The 27,322-nt window shown below is 32.6% G+C and overlaps 1 protein-coding gene across 2 annotated transcripts; it reads right to left on the bottom strand.

The window, feature by feature from the left end:
• Positions 1-5,997: 5,997 nt before the first annotated feature.
• On the bottom strand, positions 5,998-24,252 carry LOC108906742 (equilibrative nucleoside transporter 3). Of its 2 annotated transcripts, XM_018710094.2 has the most exons (8): positions 24,088-24,229; positions 16,714-16,880; positions 16,418-16,664; positions 10,334-10,384; positions 9,808-10,245; positions 9,569-9,654; positions 6,879-7,078; positions 5,998-6,452 (listed from the first exon to the last, which is right to left on the bottom strand). In XM_018710094.2, the coding sequence occupies exons 1-8, from the start codon at positions 24,119-24,121 to the stop codon at positions 6,341-6,343; spliced, it is 1,335 nt and encodes a 444-aa protein (XP_018565610.1). In that variant the 5' UTR covers positions 24,122-24,229; the 3' UTR covers positions 5,998-6,340. The 2 variants fall into 2 exon arrangements, with proteins under 2 accessions (XP_018565610.1, XP_018565611.1); XM_018710095.2 differs by lacking the exon at positions 6,879-7,078 and having other exon boundaries at positions 24,088-24,252.
• Between the last annotated feature and the right edge of the window lie 3,070 nt (positions 24,253-27,322).

The following is a 27,322-nucleotide window of genomic DNA, read 5'->3' as shown; positions in this document are numbered from 1 at the left end:
GTTTATGTGACATGCATGAGAACGGGGATTTAATTATCTATTGTGAAGAACCTGATAAAAAGAAATGAAAAAAGGTTTTAGTAGCAATTGTTCAAATTCCACATATTGTATTTTTAATAGCATTTAAAGAATTTCAAGACTTTTCTAACCACGCACTTCAATAATACCCTGATAAATCTATTAATGACGCTTTTAAAAATAATAATACAAATAAACAAAAACGTATATACAAAATGGTCTAGTGGGCTATTATAAGATCATTATAGGTAGGTACCTTTCATATAAAACCTGAAAATTGAAGCAAAACATGCAACCTTTGTTTTTTAAATGTCCTGCAGAAAATCGTATTTTGTATCCAATATGGTGTTTCGAAAACTTCTAATGTATTTTTCATCAGTGGCAATTTCTACATAGGGTCATTTGATTAATGACCCCCAATTTAAATATAAAGCTTCAATGTAATACTAGGAATTGACAAAAATGTATAATTTTATATTTACTGTAAAAGGTATTCATTTATTATATACAGGGTGTCCCATTAAGGTCGGCGAGATACGATATTAGGAAAAGTATAGACCCTACAGCTTCGGGAAAAAACTTTTGTTTAATAAATCGACCAAGAGAAATCGCTGGAAAATGCGCATTTTGTTTTGATAATTAAATGTCTTTCCGTTAGTGTCGTGTTCCTCAATTCATTATAATTATTTATTTTTTGCTCACTAATTTGCGAATAACTTTATAATAAAAAAAGATATAGAACCCTTTTTGGCGTCAAAATGTATTTATTTTTATGCTTTTCAAACTAGCCTATAAAAAGATTTATCCCGACGTTTCACTTTTTTAAGAAAACGTGAAACAACCTAAACTTGGATAAATAGCGCCAATTTTATTTATTTCTTTATTTTACAGTTTAGGGAATACTACAGGTTTTGAACCCACAACAGGTTGTCAACGCGCACACACGCACACGCACACACGCACACCCCCACACGCACACGCGCACACACACACACACACGCGCACGCACCCACACACACACGCGCGCGCGCACACACACACACACACACATGATTTTATATAATAATATATGATAAGTGGGGTTCCAGATAACACTCGTAAAATTTAATCTACTGTAAATATAAGCATAATACAAGGATTTCATTGACTTTTCATGCCCAAAGTCATTACATATTCTTATTATAAAACCTAACAGTGTATTGCACTTGTTGTAAATATGATCTATATGAGGACCAAAACTCATCTTACAATCAAAGAACACTCCTAAATCTTTTACAACGGTAACCCTATGCACTATTTGGTTATTTATAATTAGCATCAAAAACATTATAATTTTTCGTGAAACTAATATAGTAACATGTTTAAAGTTAATTTATTATTTGTGCAGTACCGAACAATACTATTCATGTCAGTTTGAATTAGCTTGCAATCATCAATAGATTTGATAATTCGAAATAATTTTAGGTCATCTTCATATAAAAGGAACCTACAATAATGAATAGAATTACCAATATCGTTAATATATATAAGAAACAGAAACGGACATAAATGTGAACCTTCTGGCACACCAGAAGTTATAAATATTGGATCAGATTTGAAACCACTAACCACAACTATTTGAGATCTATTATACATAGGGTGGGCTTACTTTTATATAAACTTTTTCTCCATATTATGAGTAACAAGGGAGTTATTTTACTTTCTCACACTAATGACCAAAACCAACGCAGTAGATCACCGTGTATACCGATTTTCGCCAATTTAGCTATCAAAATATTGTGATCAATTTTATCAAAAGGCTTTACTAAAGTCCGTATACAAGGCGTCAAAAGACTATCGTATATAATCGATTCAAATAATTTACTAAATACACACAATTTACTTATACCTCTATAATTATTAACGCAATTTTTATCTCCTGAATTTTTATATATAGGAATAAAATAAGCTTGTTTCCATAAAGTTGGAAATTCACCTAAGTTAAGAGATTTATTAAATATTAATGACAGAGGTACATACAAAGCTGGAGCACAGTTTTTTTTAAAAATAAGCAGGTAAGCCATCAATCGATATGAACCAATTTATCTGATATCAAATAGGGTCAGTTGGGGTAATTGTAAACGATTATAATAAAATCAACTTCGATAAAGTCTAAAATTTGAAGTGTAACAGTTGTAAAGATAACCTTAATATTGGACATTCTCTGGAACACCTTCTAGAATGCCTTAAACATGCAACTTAACATTGTTAACCGTTACCGAAAAAAAAGGGTGTTTATAATTACCCAGGAAAAAAAAATTATAGAAATATTGGGGCAAATGTAAACTAACTATTTATTGTTCTATAAATTCTAAATTCTAGCCTATTCTAGCTCCAGCTATAAGGCAATTCGCAAGGTCGTTTCTGCATTTCGCAAGGTCGTTTCTGCATTTCGCAAGGTCGTTTCTGCATCTATTGGGATTGCAAGACGGCGTCCTGCAAATTCATAGGCTTCATGGTATTTTTTCTTCGTTTAATCCTTTGATATATAACGGCAATAGGAATATTGTCCGTCTCCCTGTCTGTCCTGTTTTATTGATATTCTGTACATCATTAACAGCATTAATAAGATCCAATTCGCTGTATCTTTCAATGTTCGGTCGTTTCTTCTGATAATTTCGCACCATTGTGTTTCTGAGAGTATATAGAAACGCGTTTACAATTACCCCTTAAATGTTTTTACAATTACCCCGTTTTAAATTTTTTTAACGGGGCAATTGTAAACACACATCTACTATGAATTTGTGAAGCCTAACCTAAAAAAGTAACGTGGTTTCACATTGTTCATTCAATAATGAATGCTACTATATAAATAAATTGCATTATCTTTATCAAAATCTGATTTATGCACATTTAAAAAGCAAAAGCAAATTCTGCTTAACAAACTTTTGAGTCATATCTCCGAAAAATAACTGCCACAAGCAGAAAACCAACACAATGAAATCGTTATTGCTGTACTATAACAAAACATAAATCCACATGTCACGGATGCCGTTGTACGTCGTTGCTACCCGCCAAATTCAAAAGTTATGAAGCTTGTTTATAATTACCCCTGTTCACGATTACCCCAACTGACCCTACTCTGTTATTTGTACCTACTAAAGAAATACTATTACCTCCATATCATATTTGTGCAATTAAATATTTGGAGTGGTTTTTGTACATATGGTTCATAAACACTTTGAAAGTAATATGAGAAAAGGTTACATACATCTGGACCATTATAAGCATAAACATCATTGAAATGCATAGAGTTGGATATGCCAAAATCTTTTCTAGAATTTGATATAAAATTCCAAATTTTCCAAATAAATAACTAAATAGGCTATAACATTTAAACAACAACTTTTAGAAATCTTAAACTTATGCTATATTCATCAATTTTTTGTGCTGAATTCATTATGTAAAGAAAACTATAGCATTGCATTTAAAATTTTTGAAAAAAATCCATAAAACGGCATTCCTTTGAAATAACGCCATCTATAGGTTTCCATATTGAGGTAAATGACATTACGCATTCATTACGAGATAAAGCTATAGGGACAGGGATATTAATACTGAAGCTCAGACAGGGAACCTCAAGAGGGTCCGTTTGGGCCAAAATCAACTGAATATTTCTTGTCTGATCCAGAAATGTGTAAAAAGCATTTTTGTGACATCACTGCTTATCATAATAGTTGGACATGAGTAGGGGAAGGTGGGTTGGATCCGATTAGCCCAAAACAAGTGAATATTCCTTGTCTGGCTCTAGGAATGTGTAAAAAGTAATTTTTCTGCCATTACTATCAGTCTTCATAGTTGGATGTGGGTCGGTTATTGGGGGGTATGTAGGGCAGTAGATAGTGGAGGATAAATTCGGTTGGGCTAAAATCGATAAAATTTTGTTTGTCTTACCCTAAACTATAAAAATCATGCATTTTTTATTTTTCCAATTTGAGTATTCATCAATACTTACAGGATATGTTTCAAGTGCTAGGACAACAGTTAGCCATATTCAAATAGTATGGAGAGCTTCAGAAAAGAAATTTCAGTCTCAAGCATGTTCTATGAAAAACACATCAATTTGAATCAAATTATTCGTATCTATTCGTCGGTTGAGGAGATTTTCAGGTCATCAGCATAGAGAAGGTAACCAATATCTAAGCAGTTCATTTCAATCAGTGGTAAAAATGTTGAAGAGTAGGGGCTCAAGAACAGATCCCTGAGGGAATTCAGACGTAGTTAAGTAATCCACAGACTTACACGCTTTAAGAACGATATACTGAAATCTATTTGACAAACAAAATAAGATTCAAATAATTTTAATAGGGAATTCGAGAGACCAAATTTGTTAAGCTTTAATAGTAATATTTCATGGCCAAAGTCTGTCAAATGCCTTCGAAAAGTCTCTGTAAATAACATCTGTTTGCAAGTGTTTATCAATGGATTCAGCTACGATCTATGTGACTGTTATAAGGTTAGAAGTTGTTGAACTACCCTTCTTAAATTCATGGTGATAAACTGAAATTTTACTACGGATTTTACTGAAATTACATAAAATAGAAATTGAGTGAAAATTTGATATATCCTGTTTATTTCCTTTTTTTATAGATGAGGCAAACTTTTGAATACTTCCAGGTAAGTATCTGGCAAAGTACTATATTAAGGAAAACGCTCGTCCACGGTCAGTAAGGACTGTAGATGGGGAAGAGGCCGTTTTAAATACAGTTAAAAAAAATCCACACGCAAGTGTAAGAAAAATTCATTCTGAATTCAGTATTTCAAAGTTTACGGCCCAGAGAACATTAAGGAAACAACAATTACGGCTCTATCACCTGATAACGATAACAGTTCATAGTCCCAGGATAAACAGAACGACTTCTGCAGCACAGTCCTATTTACTGACGAGTCGTGTTTTACAGAAAATGGTGTAATAAATTTGCACAATTATGAATGGAGTGACCAACACCAATTTGTTATTAGTGTATGAGCTGGAATTATCGGTGACCATTTGAGCTATCGCCATGTTTAAATGGTGTACATACTTTTCCAGATCTATTAGAAGATGTGCCCTTGAATACTATAAGAGACCTATACTTTATGCACGATGCACCACATCGTTATACTCATATTTCGACGTAACATATTTTTCCTTCAATTATATTCCTCAATACACCCATATCCACGTCACTGGTATTGAAAATAAAATTATTGCGCGTTTTTCATAAGACACTTGCAGGATTGCCAGAGCAGATATTAATAAATTTTTTAAAGTAATTGTTTTGTTTGTAATTTTGTTATTTACTCTATTTACGCTGTCGCAGCAAATATTTGAAAAACTTGTTCCTATATTTATTTAGTCATACTCATATACAGGTCTGGTCGAACTAAATGTGGAAGTGGTGGAAATGTATACGCCTAGTTGAAGACTGCGTGCGCGGGCAAACGGTGTATAACTCAGCTGCACTGGGCGACTAGGCAATAAATCTCAGTTGTTGACAAGTGGTTGACAAATTGCCTGACAGTGCAATGCAGCAACACGGAATTTGGTGTGATTCAGGTAATTTTAATTTATTATAGGCACGTTCTATTAATCATTCATATTACAATTGCGAAAGGGAGAAATAAGAGGGATATTTTGTTTACTAATATCATTACAACATTTTGGAAACATTTTGAAACTGAACAAAACGAAATTTACCATCAATATAATAAAATTGTTTGAGGACATAAATAATTAAAATATGTTGTTGGCCAAATGAACATATAATAGAAATTTTCTACAGATTATATACAAATTACCTATTTTATAATTTTTTACCTTTAGCAGAAAACTTTTGAGGGAGGTTTATGAAACTCATTAAATTTTATTGCTAGGCTTTTTTATACATGTTCAACTAACTTCGAAAAGACTATACAAATACATACGTAATTTACTAAAAGGGAAAGGAAAGCCAAAAACAAAATTCTAAAATATTTATTAAAACATTTATTTATAACTGCGAGAAGCACATCTAGCAATCAGTTTGTAACATCGGATTCTTTAATATAAAGATCAACGATAGTTCAAAGTCAGATCTCAAATATTTTACCTATTCGTTAACTAACAAAAATATTTACAATAAAAGTACAGTGAACAGAATGTTATCTTGGAATAAAATTTAAAACGTAACAAAATATAAGTACATCAAAAAATCTCCTGTAAAATTATTTGTCACAAATTGTCTTCTTTCCATTAAAATTTTTGTAATTTCGCAACATACGCTTATATTTGGAGAAAATTGTATATTTGGGTTTACATTAATTATAGTAAATCTACTGAAAACATTCCAACAGGCAGTAAAAGAACAGTCGACAGTGACATAATTGACATCATTACCAAATATGCATCTTCAGCCTTTTTGGGTCCAACCACTCTAAAAAAGAAACGTTTTAAATCAGATAATACTATTATTTGTTTACATAAATTAATTCATATTTAGTTTTATTTTATTTTGTCACTTCATCCTAAAAATATGAGGTAGAAGTTTATAATACACACTATTTATTGTATAGGGTGTACCACAATTAAAGCGCAAACTGAAACAGCTGCAATTACGATACTAGAAGCAAAAAAGTCTTCTTAAATATAGATCCGCAAACGAGCCGTTTACGAGATAATTTAGAATTTGTGGTTAATGTTATTAGAAACTTTGGTAGAGGTGCAGTTGTTTTTAATGAAATAGAAAACAGTCTTACTTAGCATGTTACAATTGTTGTATAGTGTACTTATTCGATGTTCTTAAGAAACAACTCTTCATAATAAGTTTTTACATCCACAAGCACAAAATTAAGTTACTTACTTTCCTACATCCAAGAATAGTAAATTAAATGCAAACGAGCCGGTGAATTGGTAAAAGAACAATATTAAGACGTATTGCCAATCGTGAGGAAAAAGCACTGGAAGATAATTTCTAGGTTGGGCATTACAAAAGTATATTAGTGGTACGAAAATGACCATCCTCACGAACATGAACAAACAGAATGGTACTCCACCGATGATCTAAAAGTAACAAACAGAACTAAATAAATATTAAACATTGAGAGAAAATAAAGTTATACTGTATAAAAGTTAATTATTTCAGTAGAGAAAGTGGCAAATATATTATTATTAGATTTCCGAACACCAGATTTACAACAAATAAAATGAATTCTAATAATATCTATTATTAATGCATTTTTAATATGACCGATAATAATAACAGTGCATGCCTATAAATTTCCCATACGACAGTTTGATGAAAATTTGGAAAATTTAATAATACCATTATTGGTAGTTGCATGTTATTTCAGGCCGATCTATAAATTTTTCCGTAGTCTTTCCATTTCCTTTCCGTTACCTGGGACGTATACCTACACCATTTATGATATGTAGTTTGAGAAACAAGAACTGTTATTGATAAACCAGTTATAGTACAACACTGTACACGCAAAAATGCTGACTTGCCACAGTTAAAGGATGATGCAAAAAGTAATAAACACTTCTTTTATTTAGTACAGATCATTTTCTTCACATTGTTATCTTTAAAAAGAAATAAATGTTTAAATCTAAATTTAAAATTTTGACTTTCAAAAAACAGTGCTACGACCAAAAAACATGGCTGGCGCAGTCAGGATAGCACCCAAAAATTTTAAAAAATCTAAATTTTTGTTCGTTCCTATGATTGCCAGACCTAAAGCTATCAGTCCACTGGGACACTGCCCAGTGACAGCGAATTGAAACCGTACAGTAGAATTTTGGAATGTCCCTGAAATGCGCAAGCATGTGAAATCAGTCTACACTAAAAGTTATAGATATCTTCATATACAATACAGAAAAAATATTTAGTCAAGGCAACCTTCAGTATAAGTTTATTCAAGTTCCGTTTGGATTATCCCAAAAAAGCTGACCATCAGGGAAATGAAACTGTTGCAAATGACTATCAATAATAATCATTTCATGAATGAATGAATTTTACCAATTTGGATTTAAATTCAGGTTTCCACCAAATTCAAATACACCGTGAATTTACACGAATGCCCTTCGGATTAGAAGGAGTACTTTCCACTTTCCAGAGAGTTATGGATAATGTTCTGAGAGGATTAGCTAATAAGATTTGCATGGTATATATTGATGCTATTATCAATATCGACACCAGCCTTCAGGTATTCGAGTACAACTGACAATCAATCGGATAAGTGAGAATTAGAAGGAAACTTATTTAGATCATGTCATTACACTTCAAGTTATAAGACCTACCCCCGAAATGATTGATAAAAAATCTAAACGACGTGAAATCATTTCTCGATTTAACACCGAAAGTTTATCTCGAGCATGGCGAAATTGACGAAACCTATGCCCCAAACAACATAAGAAAAATGTTAAATTCCTAAACATACACCTAAGATCATTAAATGCTTTGAATCACAAAGAATCATTGATGAATCCGTCAATATTGCAGTATTCCAATTTGAATAAGTATTTATACTAACTATCAATGCCTCAAATATATCTCTAGTACCCAGGCCAATCTCAAAATCACGACGGATATGATTTACATCGGTAATGCGAGCAAGTTAAACGACACAGCACTAAGGAGAATTAAACGAGAATATAAATTCTCGACTAAATAGATGGAGAATAAAATTATCGGAAATACGGCTTTACCGTTGAATATAGTTAAGGGTAAATGATAGAAATCCAGAAATACCTAGTTGTCAACCTCGATGAAAACAAAATTGCATCCTAAAATTTACTTAAGGATTGTTGGCCAATAGTTTTGTCACTACACCATCGTAAAGAAACTTACATTGATGAAAATAAAATAAAAATCACATTATTTTCTTGGAAATAAATGTTTAAATTGAAATTTCAAATCTTTTCTTTCAAAAAGACATAGGTCACGCTTGTATAGGTATCGATCGATCATTCTGTGATTGACGCATTTTTTTATATTAGAATTAACATTGTTATGTATTTTTGAAGTTTATTATTTAACTCACTTTAATAAACACATAATATTTTAATTAAATTTGATTATATTTAACAGCAAAAATTTTTAAAAATTCTTTGAATTAAGAAGTTGCTGCGTACAAAGATGTGTTCAGATTTTATATAAAAAAAGTTGCTGATATGATTTTTTTAAATTGTAGCCCGAAAAAATGTCTCGGTAGGCCTTAATTACAGTGACAATGAATTAATGAACATGGTGAAAATATACCTAAATACTGATAAAAATTATGAATTAACTTCACATTTTTATATGCAACGATTTCTAAATAGGCATGCAATAAAACAGAGACAGAGCTGTGGATAAAATCAGCGGTTCCAAAAAAGTTATTATCCTGTCGTCTGGTAAGTAAGAAGGTATTCAAAGCAGTTATTCAATTTGCTAAAAATATTTCCACCCACGGAGTATTTGCATCTTGATTTATTTTCCCTTCAAATATTCCCCCAAGTTTGTTAACACCCTGGGTAAATAGATATTCTGATAATTAATTTGAATATTTTTACCTTGTTATATTTTGCACTTGCTATCCGTCCGAAGAGACCGATCACATCCGAATACAGAAATGTTATTACTGGTACGAAATATTTATCTAAAACAACATTGTACGTTATAAGTAGCTGATAAAAATTAATAGAGTACGTCTTCTTCATTTTCATTTCAAAAATTCAATAGGTTTTAAGCTCTGTTTTAACAAAAACAATATTATTATTACAACTTCAACTAAAACCGTCAAAAAATTTACCTGACCATTCACTACCACTACCATAGTTTTCTGAAACGACCAAAGTAGTTATGTTGGGCGTCACTGGAGACATTGTTAACATCATCAAAAGAGATGCTACTATTTGGGCCCAGATCTGCTTTGCCAAATCTTTAATCTCAGAAAGACGCAATACATCCCTGTTAACATCTTCTACCACGCTATTGACGTAGTGGTTGAATAACTTGTTATATTTACTAAAGTAAAATAAAACTAGTGTCAGGACCATAAGACTTGATCCAGCGATGAAGTAGAACAGAGCTGATACCTCGGTAGAAGTTCCCATGGCTAAAGACAAGATCTGCAAAGTGGCGCTACAGAGACCCGCCAGACCTTCACCGAATAAGTAGACCTTCATATAGTACGGGGGGAACTTTGATATTATGGCCAAGTTTGCTGCTGAAATCGCCGAATTTGCAACTGAAATATAAAAATTGTCGGTTTAATTAGATACACTTGAATAGTTTACAGGTCAAATTCATAAATGACGAGGTAAGACGTTACTTACTGGTTATCATTCCCAAAAAGGCCATTATTATGACGAAAAACGTCACCTGCCCTAAAAAAGAAGAAATACCTGTAAGTATATTGTAATAAAAGCCAAAACGCGGTACAACTAAATTTACGAGTCAGTTTTAGGAATCGGTGGGGCCCAATTATTGACAGACAATTGGTAAGGTCGCAAAGTAGTCATTAAGAGGGTCGTCTGAAAAAGCTTTTGTCGCGAAAACTAATAAATTCACAAAACCGGTAATTAGTACAAGACCATGAAATGCCAAAAGCACTTTACACAAGTTAACTTCTTCGAAATGTTATCGCCATGTGACCCTCAACTGTTGCGCCTATCGGACGCCAAGCTAGCTCGACAGGAGGGAAAAAATGAATATTTGATAATAATAAATCGTTCCGTTTTAAGGAAAAGAACAATAGGCCAAAAAGCTGGCTTTTCCCAGTTACAAAAAATAAATTAATACGTAGCTAACTAATCCGCCCTCATGTTGCTATACGGGGTCACGAGAGGAAAGTATAATAATAAGGTTAAATTAATATTTCAGGCTATTAGGTAATTGATGATATCTTCATCTTCATCTTCATCTAGTGGTTGGTCCTTTAAAAGTCCCATAGCACTGTGGCCTAATTAGGCCTATTGTGCGTCCCACTACTAGTCCTATTCAGCAAGTAGATTTGTCCTTTTTACAAAGTCCAAAAACTTCCTTGCTGACACTTCTCTCAGTTCCTTGGGTTCCAAATAGGGTCTCCCAAGGAGCGCCATTATGCTACGTGCAAATCCCGGGCACTCGCCCAGGATATGCAGAGAAGTTTCATCCGCCGATTCACATCCTCGGCAGATCGGACTGTCTGCAAGCTTTAGTTTATGTAGATGTTTCCTAAAGTGACAGTGTCCCGTTATGAGTCCTGTCACTCTCCTGAGCCGAATTCTATTCAAGCTCAGTAGCTCATTCGCTCTTCCCTTCGAAGGATACTCCATAAGCTCCTTAGAATGGCTATGGCCTGGCCTTGAAGTCCAGTATTTCCTCTGTTCTATCTCTGTCCATTTGCCCAGAGCCCGCCTGACCACACTGGGAGATGTGCCACAGAAGGGCTCCGGGCCAATGAACACTGTCTCGGATCCCTTCCTAGCAAGTTCATCCGCTTTCTCATTTCCACAAATGCCTTTGTGCCCTGGCACCCAACACAGTCTGACTGTATTGTTGGTGGTCAGTTCAGTCAGCATTTGTAAACAGTCCCACACCAGTTTTGAACTTACCTTGTGTGCGGCTAAAGCTTTAATTGCAGCTTGACTATCAGAGAATATATATATGAGTTTACGTCTATAACCTCTACGTACATTCTCTGCCAGACACGCCATTATCGCGAAGATTTCTGCTTGGAATAAAGTAGGGAACTCCCCCAGACTGTAGCTTGCACTCCATCTGGGTCTGAGTCCATATATTCCTGCACCTGTCCCTCTGGTCATTTTGGAGCCATCTGTAAACCATACTAGGCTCCACCTTTCCAGGGTATTAAACCTTTCCTCTCACTTGCTTTGATCCTCTACTAACATGATATAGTAAAATTTTTCCTAAAGCGTACCCGAGATTTAGAGAGGAGGTCACACCGACAAGGCAAGAAAGGCGAAGACAAAACTTCTGAACCGCAATTGGCGGAGTCAAAGCGAGGTGTCGGAATCAGTGGAAAAAAGCAGTTTCTCTTTGGGTCCCGCACTGGACAGTTTGTTTAACTTTAGAGTATCGGAGTCAATTTAGTAATGGATAATGTGTTTCAAATTTTGCTATGTAACCATTCCTTGAAAGCTCTGGTACTTTCTAAATTCCCCCCTAAATCCCATTGAGTGAAAGTGTAACAGTAACACTCTATACAACTAACAACCCCTATTTTGAGTAGAGAATTAATAAGAGTGGATTCCAGATCTTTTCTTCAAACTGAAATAGTGCAAATAGTACAAGTATGAATACGAGTTCGCAAATTAGATTTTATATTTCACAGGGTCTAACGACACTTAGAGTATCCGATAATTCTATAAACAGAAATTTAAATAAAAAATTTAGATTTTGGAACGAATACATTGAAGAAGAATTTTGCGAGACAAAATGTCTAGATTTGGTTCGAGCTGATGCAGTACAGTATTGAGGGTCATGAAGGCTTGAAAAATGTGTAATAAAATTTCCAGGGTCGTATTAAAAAAATTGAAGTTGATGATGGTCCTGGCAAAACGAAACGTTACATATAAAAATTGATTGTGCCATTCGATAGAGGGCAAAAAGTTGCCATGAGAAAGTGTTCTTATTTTTTCAATGTGACCTCAAACAATGCAGACATGAAACAATGAAAAAAGTGACAGTAAGTTGGCAAATTGCAAATAAGTTATAAAAGTACGTGTTTTTTCACTTTTCTACTATCCATAAAAATCTAGAAGACATATCAGAAAATTAATTGTTTTATGTTGTAGACAATTAATTACCTACAATTTAAAGTACCTGAAGTAACTTTTCACCTAGTTGTTTACTGTAAAATAAAGGTCGAATACGGAAAAATCAATTTTCGAAAATTGCACATTATTATTGCAAAAAACCATGGATGTTAATAAAATTTATGGAATAGACGATTTCAAGGTCAGTCAAGAGCCGCTCGGGAATTCACCCTTTTTGCATCAAATAGAGCTTATTTTGACGGTAATTTAAAAAAAGAAAGAAATCACCTACACCTTTCTGTTCCCATGCAAGATAACTTTTTTTATATAATGTTAATTGTTAATTAACTATTGGACGCATCGGACCGAGATTTTAGAGACAAAGAAAGGTTTAAACTTTTATTTCCAAAAAGTTTTACATTGATAGTTCATGTAATAAACACGTTAGCAGCAGTAACAGTTAACGTTACTCGGGAGAAGGAGCGCCAGGCCCGCGCACGCGCGTGAACGCCGCCCTCGTCGCGCGTGAGATTTTTTAACCTAATTTGAAACGTTCAAGTTCAAGTGAATTAAAATTTCAGATTTTATTACAAAAAACTATTATTAATGCAACGCGTTTAATTCACCAAATACAGAGTTGCTGATATGTATGGAAACTGTCGATTATTTCCTAAATAAGACAACTATCGAAAAATCATAAAACACAAACGATTTAGGGTTTTTTTAAATAAAGAAAAATTAAGTAAACAGGGCCAGTAAAAATTCATAATGAAACAAAGTTGCTTTTTCTTTAATGGAACACCCTGTATGTTAATACATATTTCAACCCTTCTCGAAATTCTCAACAAAATTCATATAGTTACTTAACTTGATCGTTTTCGAGATATCAAACATTGAAAATCATTTTCAAATAAATTATACAAAAATATTTGTGCATTAAATTTTATAGTCCATCAAGATACCTTTGAAAGGTTCTAAATCCATAACAATGCCGCGTCGTTCTATTGTCTAATAGTGATTATCTTGACAATATGTCAAAACTGTATTTAGTGTGAATAATTTTCTTGCAGAAATAATAATAAAAATGCCTTTATTTATATCACAAAAATTTTTATACGAGGAAGTATTTAAAGAATGGCGATAGAAATGGCACGTTTAAGTGAAACCGAGCGAAATGAAGTTTTAATGATCATAGGATATGGTGATAGAAGATGAAGTGGTGACGAAATAGTTAATATTTTTCATGAATTTCATCTCGATCGGGAACGTACATATTTCTAAATCAATCGTTTCAAAAACATTGTAGTTTTTTCGTGAAATTGGAGGTATTGCAGATCGACGAAAAAGTGGAAGGGCAGTAAGCAGTACAAATGAAGAAAATTCTTTGAATGTCATGTTAGATGTGGTGGAAATTCCAAATTGGGCTTTAAATCATCATCAACTACTTCCCAGAAGTGAATGCCGCCATCGTGTTCATTTAATACGAACTAAACATGCAGATAATCTCACAGTCGTATTAGTCTAGGAGCCAGATAGGGTTCCGTGGCCAATCAGAGTGCCACGGCTGCAAACAACTTATTCTTAAGTATTTTGATCTCCTGAATCCAAAAAACTTGGTCGCAAAACCTGAAAGTGGTCAATTTAATTGTTATTAACAAATTAAATGTTTAAATGGCTGTAAAAAGTTTATTTTTTTAGCTAGTACAATTTTTTATGCGTTAATAGATACGTTTTCTCATAATCAACATATATGTTTTTGAAAATTAAAAAAATATTAACTTTAACCAAAGTTATTGCAAATTTAGTGCAAATGTCTTACATTTTCCGTCTCCGCGCGCACCAGTTTTACTATATCTCTGGTTCTATTGGACGGATTGAGACGCACGACATCTAATTTGAAAGCTTGAACTTCATTTTAAAAGATAGGTAAGTTCCATTAATTTATTTATTTATTTAATAATTAATTGCAGCTTAGAAAGTTGTGAAATTTCAACGAATATGCTGGTTTTATTTGTTTATAAGATTTTTTATTATTCAACTTCGATGAAAAGCCAAAAGAGTTACCGGATATTGTTCCTCGCATCCTAACAATCATTTCATGCCTTATTTGATACATTTTGGAATAGGTAAAATGTAGTTCACAGTAAATTTCATTGTCAGGGCATTAATAAAATTAATCATATAACCGGAACCGGTAGTTTAAATATTTAAAAATGTGATGTTTCATTTTATAGATTATTCAGAAACCACTATCGAAGCAAATATTAAAATGGCAGAATAATATTTAGTTAAAGTCGTAAAGAAAGGTACAACCTGTAAAAAATTTATTGACCTACGAGTATGGTCTTATCACCATTCAAAATCCGCTTTAATAGAAGATCTACCCCCCCTACAAGTGGGTCAATACAACTGCACATTTTAAGGTGTATAATATGTATAGTTTACAATCAGGTAAACTGTTTAAATAACCACGCTGCAAAGTAAGACCTACACATGTTCGGCTGGATAGATGATGGAGATACACTTGCTCAAAAAAAAATACATATATTGCTTCCTCCACCAGATGAACTCATCACTAATTACACATTGTAAAGTATGCTCTACAAGATCATGTGTTTGTGTGGTTGCTCATTTTACTATTGCCAAAGGCAAAGCACCTGCAAAAATGTCTATGATGAGCCCATTATTAAAAAAGAAATAAATTAATTAAAATCTAAACAATTGTTGTTATTATTTATATAAATCTTATAAATTTCAGTAATTAAACCAACTGCTAATGCTTTTTTATTCCTTAGTCTTTGTGACTTCTTAATAATAAAAGTTTATGACCGGTCGCGCTCTTGCACTGAGTTTTCGATGGGTTTTGATAAAGAAAAACTAATAACTATAAGGTATGAAATGATTGTTAAGATGCGAGGAACAATATCCGGTAACTTTTTTGGCTTTTCATCGAAGTTAAATAATAAAAAAAGCTTTATAAACAAATAAAACCAGCATTTTCGTTGAAATTTCACAACTTTCTAAGCGGCCAATAATTGTTAAATAAATAAATTAATAAATGGAACTTATCGATCTTGTAAAATAAAATTCAAGCTTTAAAATAAGATGTCGTGGGTGTCAATCCGTCCAATAGAACCAGATATATGATAAAATTAGTGCGTGCGGACACGAAAAATGTAAGATATTTGCACTAAATTTGCAATAACTTTGGTTCAAATTAATATTTTTTTAATTTTCAAAAACGTATATGTTTGTTATGAGAAAACGTATCTATTAACGCATAAAAAATTGTACTAGCTAAAATAAATAAACTTTTTACAGCCATTTAAACATTTAATTTGTTAATAACAATTAAACTGACCACTTTCAGATTTTACGACCAAGTTTTTTGGATTCAGGAGGTCAAAATACTTACGACTAAGTTGTTTGCGGTCGTGGCATTTTGATTGGCCACGGAACCCTATCTGGCTCCTAGACTATATGTACATAGGTTGGATTAATGCATTAGGACAAGTAAGTCTCTGTAACTTGAGTTAACCTCAGATTCCCTCAGGAACTGGTTTTGTGTCACAGGTTGCTTTTCCGTATCTAAGTCTCTTAATTATGGAATAATTTAAAACGTTTTGTAAAAGCTAGGTAATATAATCTCTATATACTTACAGGAATCCGTATCGATCTTGACGAAAGCAGTGGCAGCGATAAAATTAAAGGACATAACACTCAACGACATCAGCCCCCTAACTCTAGCCTTGATTTTGAACCCGAAAAAAGTGGACATCAGCATAGTAGCTGGGGAAACTATAGCGTGCATTATACTGTTGGCAGGAGAAAAATGGGTTTGGAGCAGCGTCCTGGCGGATGCGTCCGTTAAATTTGCATTGACATCTCTGAACTTGTACATCCAGTACTGCAAAAAAGGTTAGAGTATCTCTTCGTATCAGTCACAAAATACTTACAGCATTGGCAGTTATAAAAAACGAATAAGGTATCATGTGCATTAGTCCCATTATCAAAAATAATATGTGCACGTAGAAGAACCTGTCCTTTGGAGCATCATCTTTCTCTTTTTCTGCTTTCGATTTAATTGTCGCTAATCCATAGTTATCCAGGGAACATAAAGACACTGAAACAACAAAAAATTACTTAGTGTAGTGATTTAGACATTGATCATATTACAATGAATTTTGAAAGAGTAGAATCTTTAAGATACTTAGAACAGAGATTATTCGAATACTTTTGAAATTAGCCATACACGGACGAATAAATACAGTCAGTTTGGTTTATTTAGTATAGATGCGTCCAGGACAATAAAATGAGTTCTTTCTACAATTCGAAAATGAAATAATATTCATTTTAATGCAGGAAGAAGAGAGTGAGAGAAAGCTACTATTTCTGTTTTTAGTCGGCAAAATAAAAATATACGGGTGGCCAAATGAAAACGAAATACAGCCATTTTCAGGAACTGCGTCAAGATTGTAGAAAAACGCTCAGATCCGTCGATTTTACATTAAAGGGAGACATTTTTTGCTGGTATTTTTGACACCGCCACTTTCACCCCCAAGCGAGTGTGAGCATCAGTCCAAAATATTTAAATGGCATTGAGGGTAGAGTAATATTTCTTTTGAAAGCTCTTAGAATTCTCTTTCCAACAGACTTTAAATTTTATAATTCCGCCCAATACTTTGAAAAAAATTTACATTTCAAAATTTAAATTATGTTTACCTGCATACATACTACTTAGTCGATTAAATGTTCAAGCTGATGACCGTCTGCTTCCATACAAGAATAAAGATTTTGTTCGAAACGTTCGCGCACATTCCGGAGCATTTCCGGAGTGATTCGACGGTATTCATCGACGATTCTTTGACGCAAATCTTCCAGCGACGCTGGCTGTGTTTTATAGATTTTACTTTTTAGGTATCCCCACAAAAAGAAATCAAGGGGCGATAAGTCCGGTGATCGCGGAGGCCACTCAATGCTGCGTCTTCTCCCAATCCAATTCCGTAGATAACGTTGGTCCAAATACTGACGGACAATTAACGCATAATGCGGAGGAGCACCGTCCTGTTGAAGAATCAAATTATCTTCATCATACTCTGGAACATTTTCAATAATATCAGTCAAGGCAGGATCAATAGCGTCTTCCAGTAATTGCAAATACATTTGGCCAGTCAAATTACCAGGTAGAAAAAAAGGACCCACCAGCCGGTCACCGAAAATTCCAGCCCATACATTTAATTTTTCCGGTTGCTGTGTATGCACCTCGTGAAAAACTCTTGGGTTTGAATCGGACCAATAGCGGCAATTGTGACGATTTACCGTCCCGTTCAAGAAAAAACTGCATTCATCAGAAAAACAGATGTTAAAAAGGAACTGTGGATCGTTCCCTGCTCGCTCACTCATTATTTCGCAAAATTGCAAACGGCGGTCATAATCATCCTCATGAAGTTCCTGGACTAAATGTATTTTGTATGGATGGAATTTATTCTTCTTCAAAATGGTTTGTATGCTAGTTCGATTGATCCCAGACACAGATGCCAGCTGCCTCGTACTTAATGTAGGATCAAGATGAACTTGTCCCAAAACTGCAACTTCACTAGCTTCATTAACTATAGGTTTTTCAATTTCTCGTTTTTTATTGGCTACGTTCCCTGTCTCTTGAAATTTTTTTACTAACTCTAGAACATACTTCCTCCTGACATGTCGATCTTGATGTTGTTCATTAAATAGCTGAGCTGTTCTATTCGCACATTTATTGTTCATAAAGTAAAGCGAAATGATATCTACCCTTTCCGCAATGGAATAAACCATAGTGTTTAATTTTCAAAAAGACAATTAAATAAACTACCAACCAACGCATCCAAATAATACTAGAAAATAATTTGGAATCCACTAATTTTACGTTCATTGTGTGTATAGCATTCATTTCTGTTTTTTACAATTGTGTTTTTTTTTACGAAAGTGATAACAAATCGCCAAAAACCAATGTAACGCAAGAAATACTAACACCATTGGCATATTTTAACTCGAATGACTGACATTTTTACTGTTACTAATTATTTGTACATAAGTTTCAACTTTAAAATCAAAATTCTTAAAGTATTGGGCGGAATTATAAACTTTAAAGTCTGTTGTAAAGAGAATTGTAAGAGCTGTCAAAAGAAATATTACTCAACTCCCAATGCCATTTAAATATTTTGGGGTGATGCTCACCCTTGCTTGGGGGTGAAAGTGGCGGAGTCAAAAATACCAGCAAAGAATGTCCCCCTTTAATCTCAAATCGACGGGTCTGAGCGTTTTTCTACAATCTTGACGCAGTTCCTGAAAATGGCTCTGTTTCGTTTTCATTTGGCCACCCTGTATGTAAATAAAATATTTTCCAACCAACATTTCAATAACACTTACTACTTTCCAGGAAGCTATTTGATACTTTTGTGTTAACAGAATTGTAGTTACAGAAGCTCTACCTATGTGAGTTCAGCTCCATATCTGCATTTGTATCAAGTATTGCTCTGATACAGTATCGGTTCACAATGTGTACGTGAGGCCTTTATCGTACTACAAACATTTTTATCCGCAGTGTTCGAAGAGCGTTCGTTGTAAAAACATATCGTCTCCAGACAAATCTATTATGATAGCAAGTGCTGCTTATTAGGTACAGCAGAAAATTATTAACGTCCACGAACATTTTGGAAACATGTTTTGTACATACAAAGAAAGAAACGGCTCTGCTTTACTTTCAGATTTGAAATTTCAATCAATCAGTGGAGATTACAAAAATTTCACACGCAAGTATACCTACTTCAGATTTTGAATATACAGGGTAGCCCAATTAAAACAGTATACTTGAAATATTTTCATTGCAACAGGTTTTTCCGAAAAAACCCGAAACTGGTCGATTTTGATTTCAAGGGGGACATCTTTTGATCATAAATTCATGGATGTAGGGTTATCCCAATCTCAAATGGCACGGGGGCCTAAGTGGCACATCATTTTAAAGGTAGTTCAAATCCCTAACAGACATGCTGGCATTTTTTTGTTCTGCCTTAAAATTAATGTAAATCACCTGTAGGAAGTGTCGGTGAAATAAATCGAAAAAAAAACGTTTTCAAACAAATTTTAATTCTCTCCTTGAGAGCAAAATCGACCTGTTTCGGGGTTTTCCGGAAAAACCTGCTGTATTGAAAATATTTCAGGTGAACTGTTCTAATTGGGCCACCCTGTATAATCAGTCTAGTGGGACCCAAAGATCAAAAAAGAAATACTACATTTAGGGAAGCTATTTCATTGCAAGACAGATTAGCTGTGACTGAGATATTTGGCAAGTGGAGATATACCTATTTACAAGTTTGCAATACTGGTTGCGTATTTCCAAGTTATTGGAAACATTGTACCCGAAGTTTGTGGAGCCCTCATTGATGGATTAAAGGAACATATAAAGGTTTATGTGTATATACCCTACAAAATTGAGGTATTTTTGTACGCCTCGATTAAATCTAACAATAAGTATTTTTCTTCACTTCATTTCATGATCGCCCCCAAAGTTTACACAGACAATATAGCTTATCGCTCCAGACGGCGCTTGGAATAGTACATCAGTTTTAAAATTCCGAATGGCCGATAGAGTACCACCAGCAGAATTTTAGGAAGAATGAAATGCAGCGGCCGGCATTCCTACGCGTATCCTAGCAACGCATAAACAACTGTTTATCAATGTCGTCACGTGTACGCTCGAATTTATTTTGTACACTTTTTTATTAATTATTATTGGTAAAATGTTTTAAGGATCAACGAAAACCTATGTAGTGAACTTCAGATCGATGGTCTGATATTGCAGCGGTATCATGGTTAAGTTATTGAATCATGAATTTGTTAATTAGCTACTACTATTTTCATTTTTTGATATTGAAATACTGCAGAAAATATATTTTCAAATAAACAAATTCATAGTGATTTTTAAACAGCTTGTAATATATATTTTTTTAATATTTGATGATGCCATAATTTTTATACATTTATTTAATTTACGAGTACATACAAGGTGGATTGCTAGTACGTCGTGGAATGTAAGTAAGTACAGGGTTTTGTTTGTATTTTAACACTCACTTACAGCTTCAGTCATTAAAGATAGAAAAAAAACTTTAAATACAAAAGGATTTTTCCTCTGTTTCTTTTGACATTAACAAAATTTGCTGGGATAAAATATACCTACGTTTAAAGTAAAAATTCATTAAAATAAATAAAATACGTCCTTATTTAAATAACAAATAACTATTTTTATAACTAACCTTCGTAACAACATAAGGAGAGCACCTAAAAACGAAATAACATTAAAATACCTACCAATTTTTACAACTTTTCCGCTTGCCCGTAATTGTGAACGATATAGTTGAAAATATACTTTAATTTACTATTTATTGTGTTAAAAATAAATCCATTATTATCAAACTTTTTTTACAGTGCTTGTTGACGGGATTCTACCTCTAAAACGAATTTATCGATATTCCTGCCGAAATCTTGCACATTATTGTCACTTGAACAATACAGTTTAATTATGTTTTATTTCTCATTATCAGAATAACCCACTTTAATTTTTTAAATTAAAATTGATTATTACTTTTTGGCTTATTTTAATGAGTTATAAACGCAGCAGAAGTTTGGAACCCTATTTTAGAAACACCCTGTATAAAATTGTTTACTTTTATTTAAAGTACGTGAAAATAATTCTTAAAATGTGGGGTTAGGATAGCAGCAAACGAATTTTTTTGAAACGCTTTTTTAGTTATTATTTTATTTGAGTTAATTTAAATAGTAACAATGAATAAACAGAACACCAAGGATTTTATTTTTGTGCTTACTTTTGTTACACGTTTTACTTTTCAGGATTTCAGTACCTAAAAACGCCAGAAATTTGACTATTTCTCGGCCAGATATATGGCCACCGTAATCTCATAACTTACAATATTTGTGAGGTTTAAATAACAACAAATAAAACAGAAAAGAAGTTAAGTAATACACGAAAGTAAATGCTTTCATAATGCCAGCACTTTCTATTAAATATACCAGTAGCCGTTTCCATTAAAAATCAAAATGTTTTTTATATGAATTATCATCTCAGAAGCAACATATGTATGGATAATTACACTCATGATTTCACGGATGAATTAACAATTTTTTCTGAAAAAAAAAAGAAATTTTAAAACAGTTTTGAATTTCATTGTGAAATTCCATTCTAGTGCAATTATTTATATATATGTTAGTAACTAAACTATATGTCGATTTGGAGATTTATGTAGTTTCCACATTTATGATTTTACAGGAATTCTCGCTAATATATTTATTCCACAGTTTCTAACAGTGGTCCTCCTAATTATAAAATATCCTCTTTTGCATCGAAATTTAAGTTAGCATTCTCATATGCACAGTATGTTTGTGCATCTTTAATTTAATAATCTGTAATAAAAATTTTGGAGATTCGCAAGAAAACGTGTTTCATTTTAAAATACATAATAGTAAGTATATATTTTTAGTTGTGATTTTCATTTTATAAATTACAAATTAATGCTCAATATATTTTAAAATTTTCTTTTTGAATATCAAATATTTGAATATTGAAGAAGATGATTATTTAAGTCCATATCGAACTACATATTTTTATAAATTGTTTGATTGATTTTCGAGATACACTATGTTTTCGCGGAATATAACTTTTTCAGAAGTATTGGAGTTTATCCTCGTTTGATGAAACTTGGGACAAAGGCAAAAGTCGTTGAATTTTATACAGTTATGTAAACCGGTGGTGGGGATACGTAGATATGATACCACTAATATTTTCAAAATTCGATAAATGCGTTGGATTCTAAATCGTAATCCAAAGAAAAACTTTTAATTTTATTTGGAAAACGAACCAGTTTTAAACTATTAATATTCTTTTTTAAATCTAATAAAGCGAAATAAAGCGAAATAAACCTACAAAAACTGTGTAACTCGTTTTAAACGATTTTCATTCAACGCTCATATTTGTGAAACTGTATTATCTTCACTGAAAATGTTAGGATTTGTAATCAGGAATTGTCGAAGTTTTCAGAATAATCAAACATTAATGATTATGTATTATTCTTTTATCCGTTCAAAATTAGAATATGCCTCTGTTATATGGTCACACTATGGTCATTATCATTATCATTATCATTATCATTATCATTATCATTATTATTATTATTATTATTATTATTATAGAAATAATACTTTTTTTGTTATAAATACTGTTATAATGTCAAAATTTTAAAAAAATCGTTAGCTTTGAATTTTTTAATTAAAAATCTTACAAAATAATTAAAGTTTTTGCAGCAATAACTTTTTATAAACATTTAATGACGACGTTATATTTAAAGTCTTATTTGTAACAACACCTATATAAAACATTAGTAACTTTAGAGTTACTCTAAACATTCAAATGTAATAAACTCATTTTTTATAAAAAAAAAATAGTTACAATAATAAATAATTAGGAAATGGAAAAAATGATTTTCCAAATAGAATGGAAAATGTTTTCTTCAAAATACAATTAGAAATCAAATGCACTAATCGAAATTCCATATTAAGAGGTATTAAGCAGCTATATCCTCCTGTATATTTACCACTGTTTGTCCTAAGAAATATTTGAACAGGCAAAATTTATATTTACTAAAAACATTCTATATCGAATATTAACGATTGTTTACGACAGAGAATCACCTTCAAAATTATTTTTATGTAAGTATTTAAGTTACACCTTGTTTTCCCATCTGTTACTATTTTACTATTAGGTACATTAATAGAGCTTCTTCATTTAATTTAATTACCTATTTTTTTTATTTGGTAACATTTGCTTTCGAATTCGGATTAGTGAATGTCAGTTTGCAATATTTACATTCGCTTCGTGTTCGCGAATATAGAACTCGCACATCCGGACAGTGTGCAGGAGTACCTATCTACTAATAATTGGAAACATCTTCAATATACACTTATATTTTATTTCCAAATAGGCATTAAAAGAAGTTTGAAAAATTATAAAAATAAACAGCGTATTATTATTATCATTGTTAAATTTTTAAATTTTTCACAATTGGCAAAATACCCAACAGCAGAGAAAAAACAAATAACTTACGGTAATTAAATTTATAATTCGTTAAGATTCATAAATTTTTCGGGAAATAAAATCAGTGTTAACTAATTATACCAACTATTTGTTTTAGCAATTTTAAAAATACAAATCTTTAAACTTTACTATATATTCTTTTAAAAGATGTAAAGAATTTTTATATTTGCACAAACTTTTAACTATTTACCTTTCTTGATAGCTAAGCCGGTGCCTTTCTTCATTGTATGGAAATGGAAGTTCACAGTCACATCAAATAATAGTAAATGTCCGTTACATCAGTCATTAAGACCGATTTTATTTCATATCCACTCCTACCGTATCTTTGATGTTATCTGTGCAATTAACTACAAAGGAAAATCGTTTGCATGTATTTTTTTTCTTTTAACAAAATGTCGATAACATCTGAACATCTTGTAATGGTTGAGATCTCGGTTTGGATTTTACATTATCCAAAGCTTAAAGTGTTTACTATTTTTTATAAACTTACTGTGAAATTAAGATATCTCTCAAAACGTCACTGTAGATCTTTCTAATTTATCAATAAATTTGTATGATTACAATTTCGAACTTTTTCTATTCTCATTTAATTTAAAATAATATTCGATAACGTATCTACAGATGGTTGAAAACTCTCTGTTACGTATGCAGATGATGATGCAAAATTAAAATCACCTTATAATCGGACTTTTATCCACATATATGAACCGTATAAAGTGATACTTTATCCACTAGTGGAATAAAGTACATAACTTAATAAAATAATAAACCTATAATAAATCAAATTTAATTTATTTACTCATTAACATTAACATTTACATTTATAGTAATAGACATTTCGTTTTTTGTTTTATCACATTTAACTTCCTTTCCGTTAATAACAACCCTTGTAGCATTGTTGCCATTTTCGGAACACATAACATCTGCCGAAGATTGTGAAGAATTTGCACAAGTTCGGAATGTCTCTTCTTATAAGGAACAGCTATATTTTCCTCGGATTTTCCTTGCAATATCAAGTTTATTAGATGTAGACTCCTATATTTTTGTAGACCTTTATAGTAGCCTTCAACATCGAATACTTCGACCACATACATGAAATTGCATATACAGGGTGGCCAAATGAAAACGAAACAGAGCCATTTTCAGGAACTGCGTCAAGATTGTAGAAAAACGTTCAGACTCCGCCACTTTCACCGCCAAGCAAGGGTAAGCATCACCCCAAAATATTTAAATGGCATTGGGGATTGAGTAATATTTCTTTTGTAAGCTCTTACAATTCTCTTTACAACGGACTTCAAATTTTATAATTCCGCCAATACTTTGAAAAATTTTACATTTTAAAATTTAAATTATGTTTAGTTGCTTACTTACTACTTAGTTGATTAAATGTTCAAACTGACGACCACCCGCTTCCATACAAGAATAAAGATTTTCTTCGAAACGTTCGCGCACATTCCGAAGCATTTCCGGAGTGATTCGACGGTATTCGTCGACGATTCTTTGACGCAAATCTTCCAGCGACCCTGGCTGTGTTTTATAGATTTTACTTTTTAGGTATGCCCACAAAAAGAAATAAATCAAGGGGCAATAAATCCAGTGATCGTAGAGGCCACTCAATGCTGCCTCTTCTCCCAATCCAAATCCGTAGAAAACGTTGGTCCAAATACTGACGGACAATTAACGCATAATGCGGAGAAGCACCGTCCTGTTGAAAAATCAAATGATCTTCATCATACTGTGGAACATTTTCAATAATATCAGTCAAGGTAGGGTCAATAGCGTCTTCCAGTAATTGCAAATACATTTAGCCAGTCAAATTACCTGGTAGAAAAAAAGGACCCACCAGCCGGTCACCGAAAATTCCAGCCCATACATTTATTTTTTCCGGTGGCTGTGTATGCACCTCGTGAAAAACTCTTGGTTTTGAATCGCACCAATAGCGGCAATTGTGACGATTTACCGTCCCGTTCAAGAAAAAACTGCATTCATCAGAAAAACAGATGTTAAAAAGGAACTGTGTATCGTTCCCTGCTCGCTCACTCATTATTTAGCAAAATTGCAAACGGCGGTCATAATCATCCTCATGAAGTTCCTGGACTAAATGTATTTTGTATGAATGGAATTTATTCCTCTTCAAAATGGTTTGTATTCTAGTTCGATTGATCTCAGACACAGATGCCAGCTGCCTCGTACTAATGTAGGATCAAGATGAACTTGTCCCAAAACTGCAACTTCAATAGCTTCATTAACTATAGGTTTTTCAATTTCTCATTTTTTATTGGCTACGTTCCCTGTCTCTTGAATTTTTTTTAGTAACTCTATAACATACTTCCTCCTGACATGTCGATCTTGATGTTGTTCATTAAATAGCTGAGCTGTTCTATTCGCACATTTATTGTTCATAAAGTAAAGCGAAATGATATCTACCCTTTCCGCAATGGCATAAACCATAGTGTTTAATTTTCAAAAACACAATTAAATAAACTACCAACCAACGCATCCAAATAATACTAGAAAATAATTTGGAATCCACTAATTTTACGTTCATTGTGTGTATAGCATTCATTTCTGTTTTTTACAATTGTGTTTTTTTTTACGAAAGTGATAACAAATCGCCAAAAACCAATGTAACGCAAGAAATACTAACACCATTGGCATATTTTAACTCGAATGACTGACATTTTTACTGTTACTAATTATTTGTACATAAGTTTCAACTTTAAAATCAAAATTCTTAAAGTATTGGGCGGAATTATAAACTTTAAAGTCTGTTGTAAAGAGAATTGTAAGAGCTGTCAAAAGAAATATTACTCAACCCCCAATGCCATTTAAATATTTTGGGGTGATGCTTACCCTTGCTGGGGGGTGAAAATGGCGGAGTCAAAAATACCAGCAAAGAATGTCCCCTTTTAATCTAAAATCGACGGGTATGAGCGTTTTTCTACAATATTGACGCAGTTCACAGACCACCTAGACTGGCCGTATCTAATTCCAATCCAATGCACGGGTACCAGTGAATGCAAAATCCGGGGAAGTGGAGTGTGGAAGGTAATCTTATCGCGCGCATCTTTAAGCAGATTCGGATTAAGTTATATTTTTATTACATATTGAACATTATATTGCATCTTATGACAAATATTCAATTTTAAGTTTGTAATTCAGAAAATAGTATATTTTAGTGTCATATTAAATAAAACTACAAAATAATTTAAATATATTTATTGTCCTCTAAATAATATTAATTTATTTAATATTTGCCTTTTCGTAGATTTTACCGAATTAAATAATTTGACTTCATGATTTATTCGTACATCGATATACTTTTCACATTCAGCCCTTACAAGTTCTATTAAATGATTACAATTGTTAGGCAAATTATCAAATTGATGTTCATGCAAATTTTCAAATATGTTCACATTCAGAAA

The sequence above is a fragment of the Anoplophora glabripennis genome, unplaced genomic scaffold (genome assembly GCF_000390285.2).
Source record: "Anoplophora glabripennis isolate ALB-LARVAE unplaced genomic scaffold, Agla_2.0 scaffold187, whole genome shotgun sequence".
NCBI classification, from domain to species: domain Eukaryota; kingdom Metazoa; phylum Arthropoda; class Insecta; order Coleoptera; family Cerambycidae; genus Anoplophora; species Anoplophora glabripennis.
This window is presented reverse-complemented; position numbering and strand designations above follow the sequence as displayed.

Coding starts and splice junctions, on each gene's coding strand:
- LOC108906742 (XM_018710094.2), bottom strand. CDS start 24,121: ATGAAGAAAGGCACCGGCTTAGCTATCAAGAAAG. Junction 16,665..16,713: donor TTTTTATAACTGCCAATGCT/GTAAGTATTTTG, acceptor CCTTTTTTGCAG/TACTGGATGTACAAGTTCAG. Junction 10,385..16,417: donor CAAGATCGATACGGATTCCT/GTAAGTATATAG, acceptor CTTCTTTTTTAG/GGCAGGTGACGTTTTTCGTC.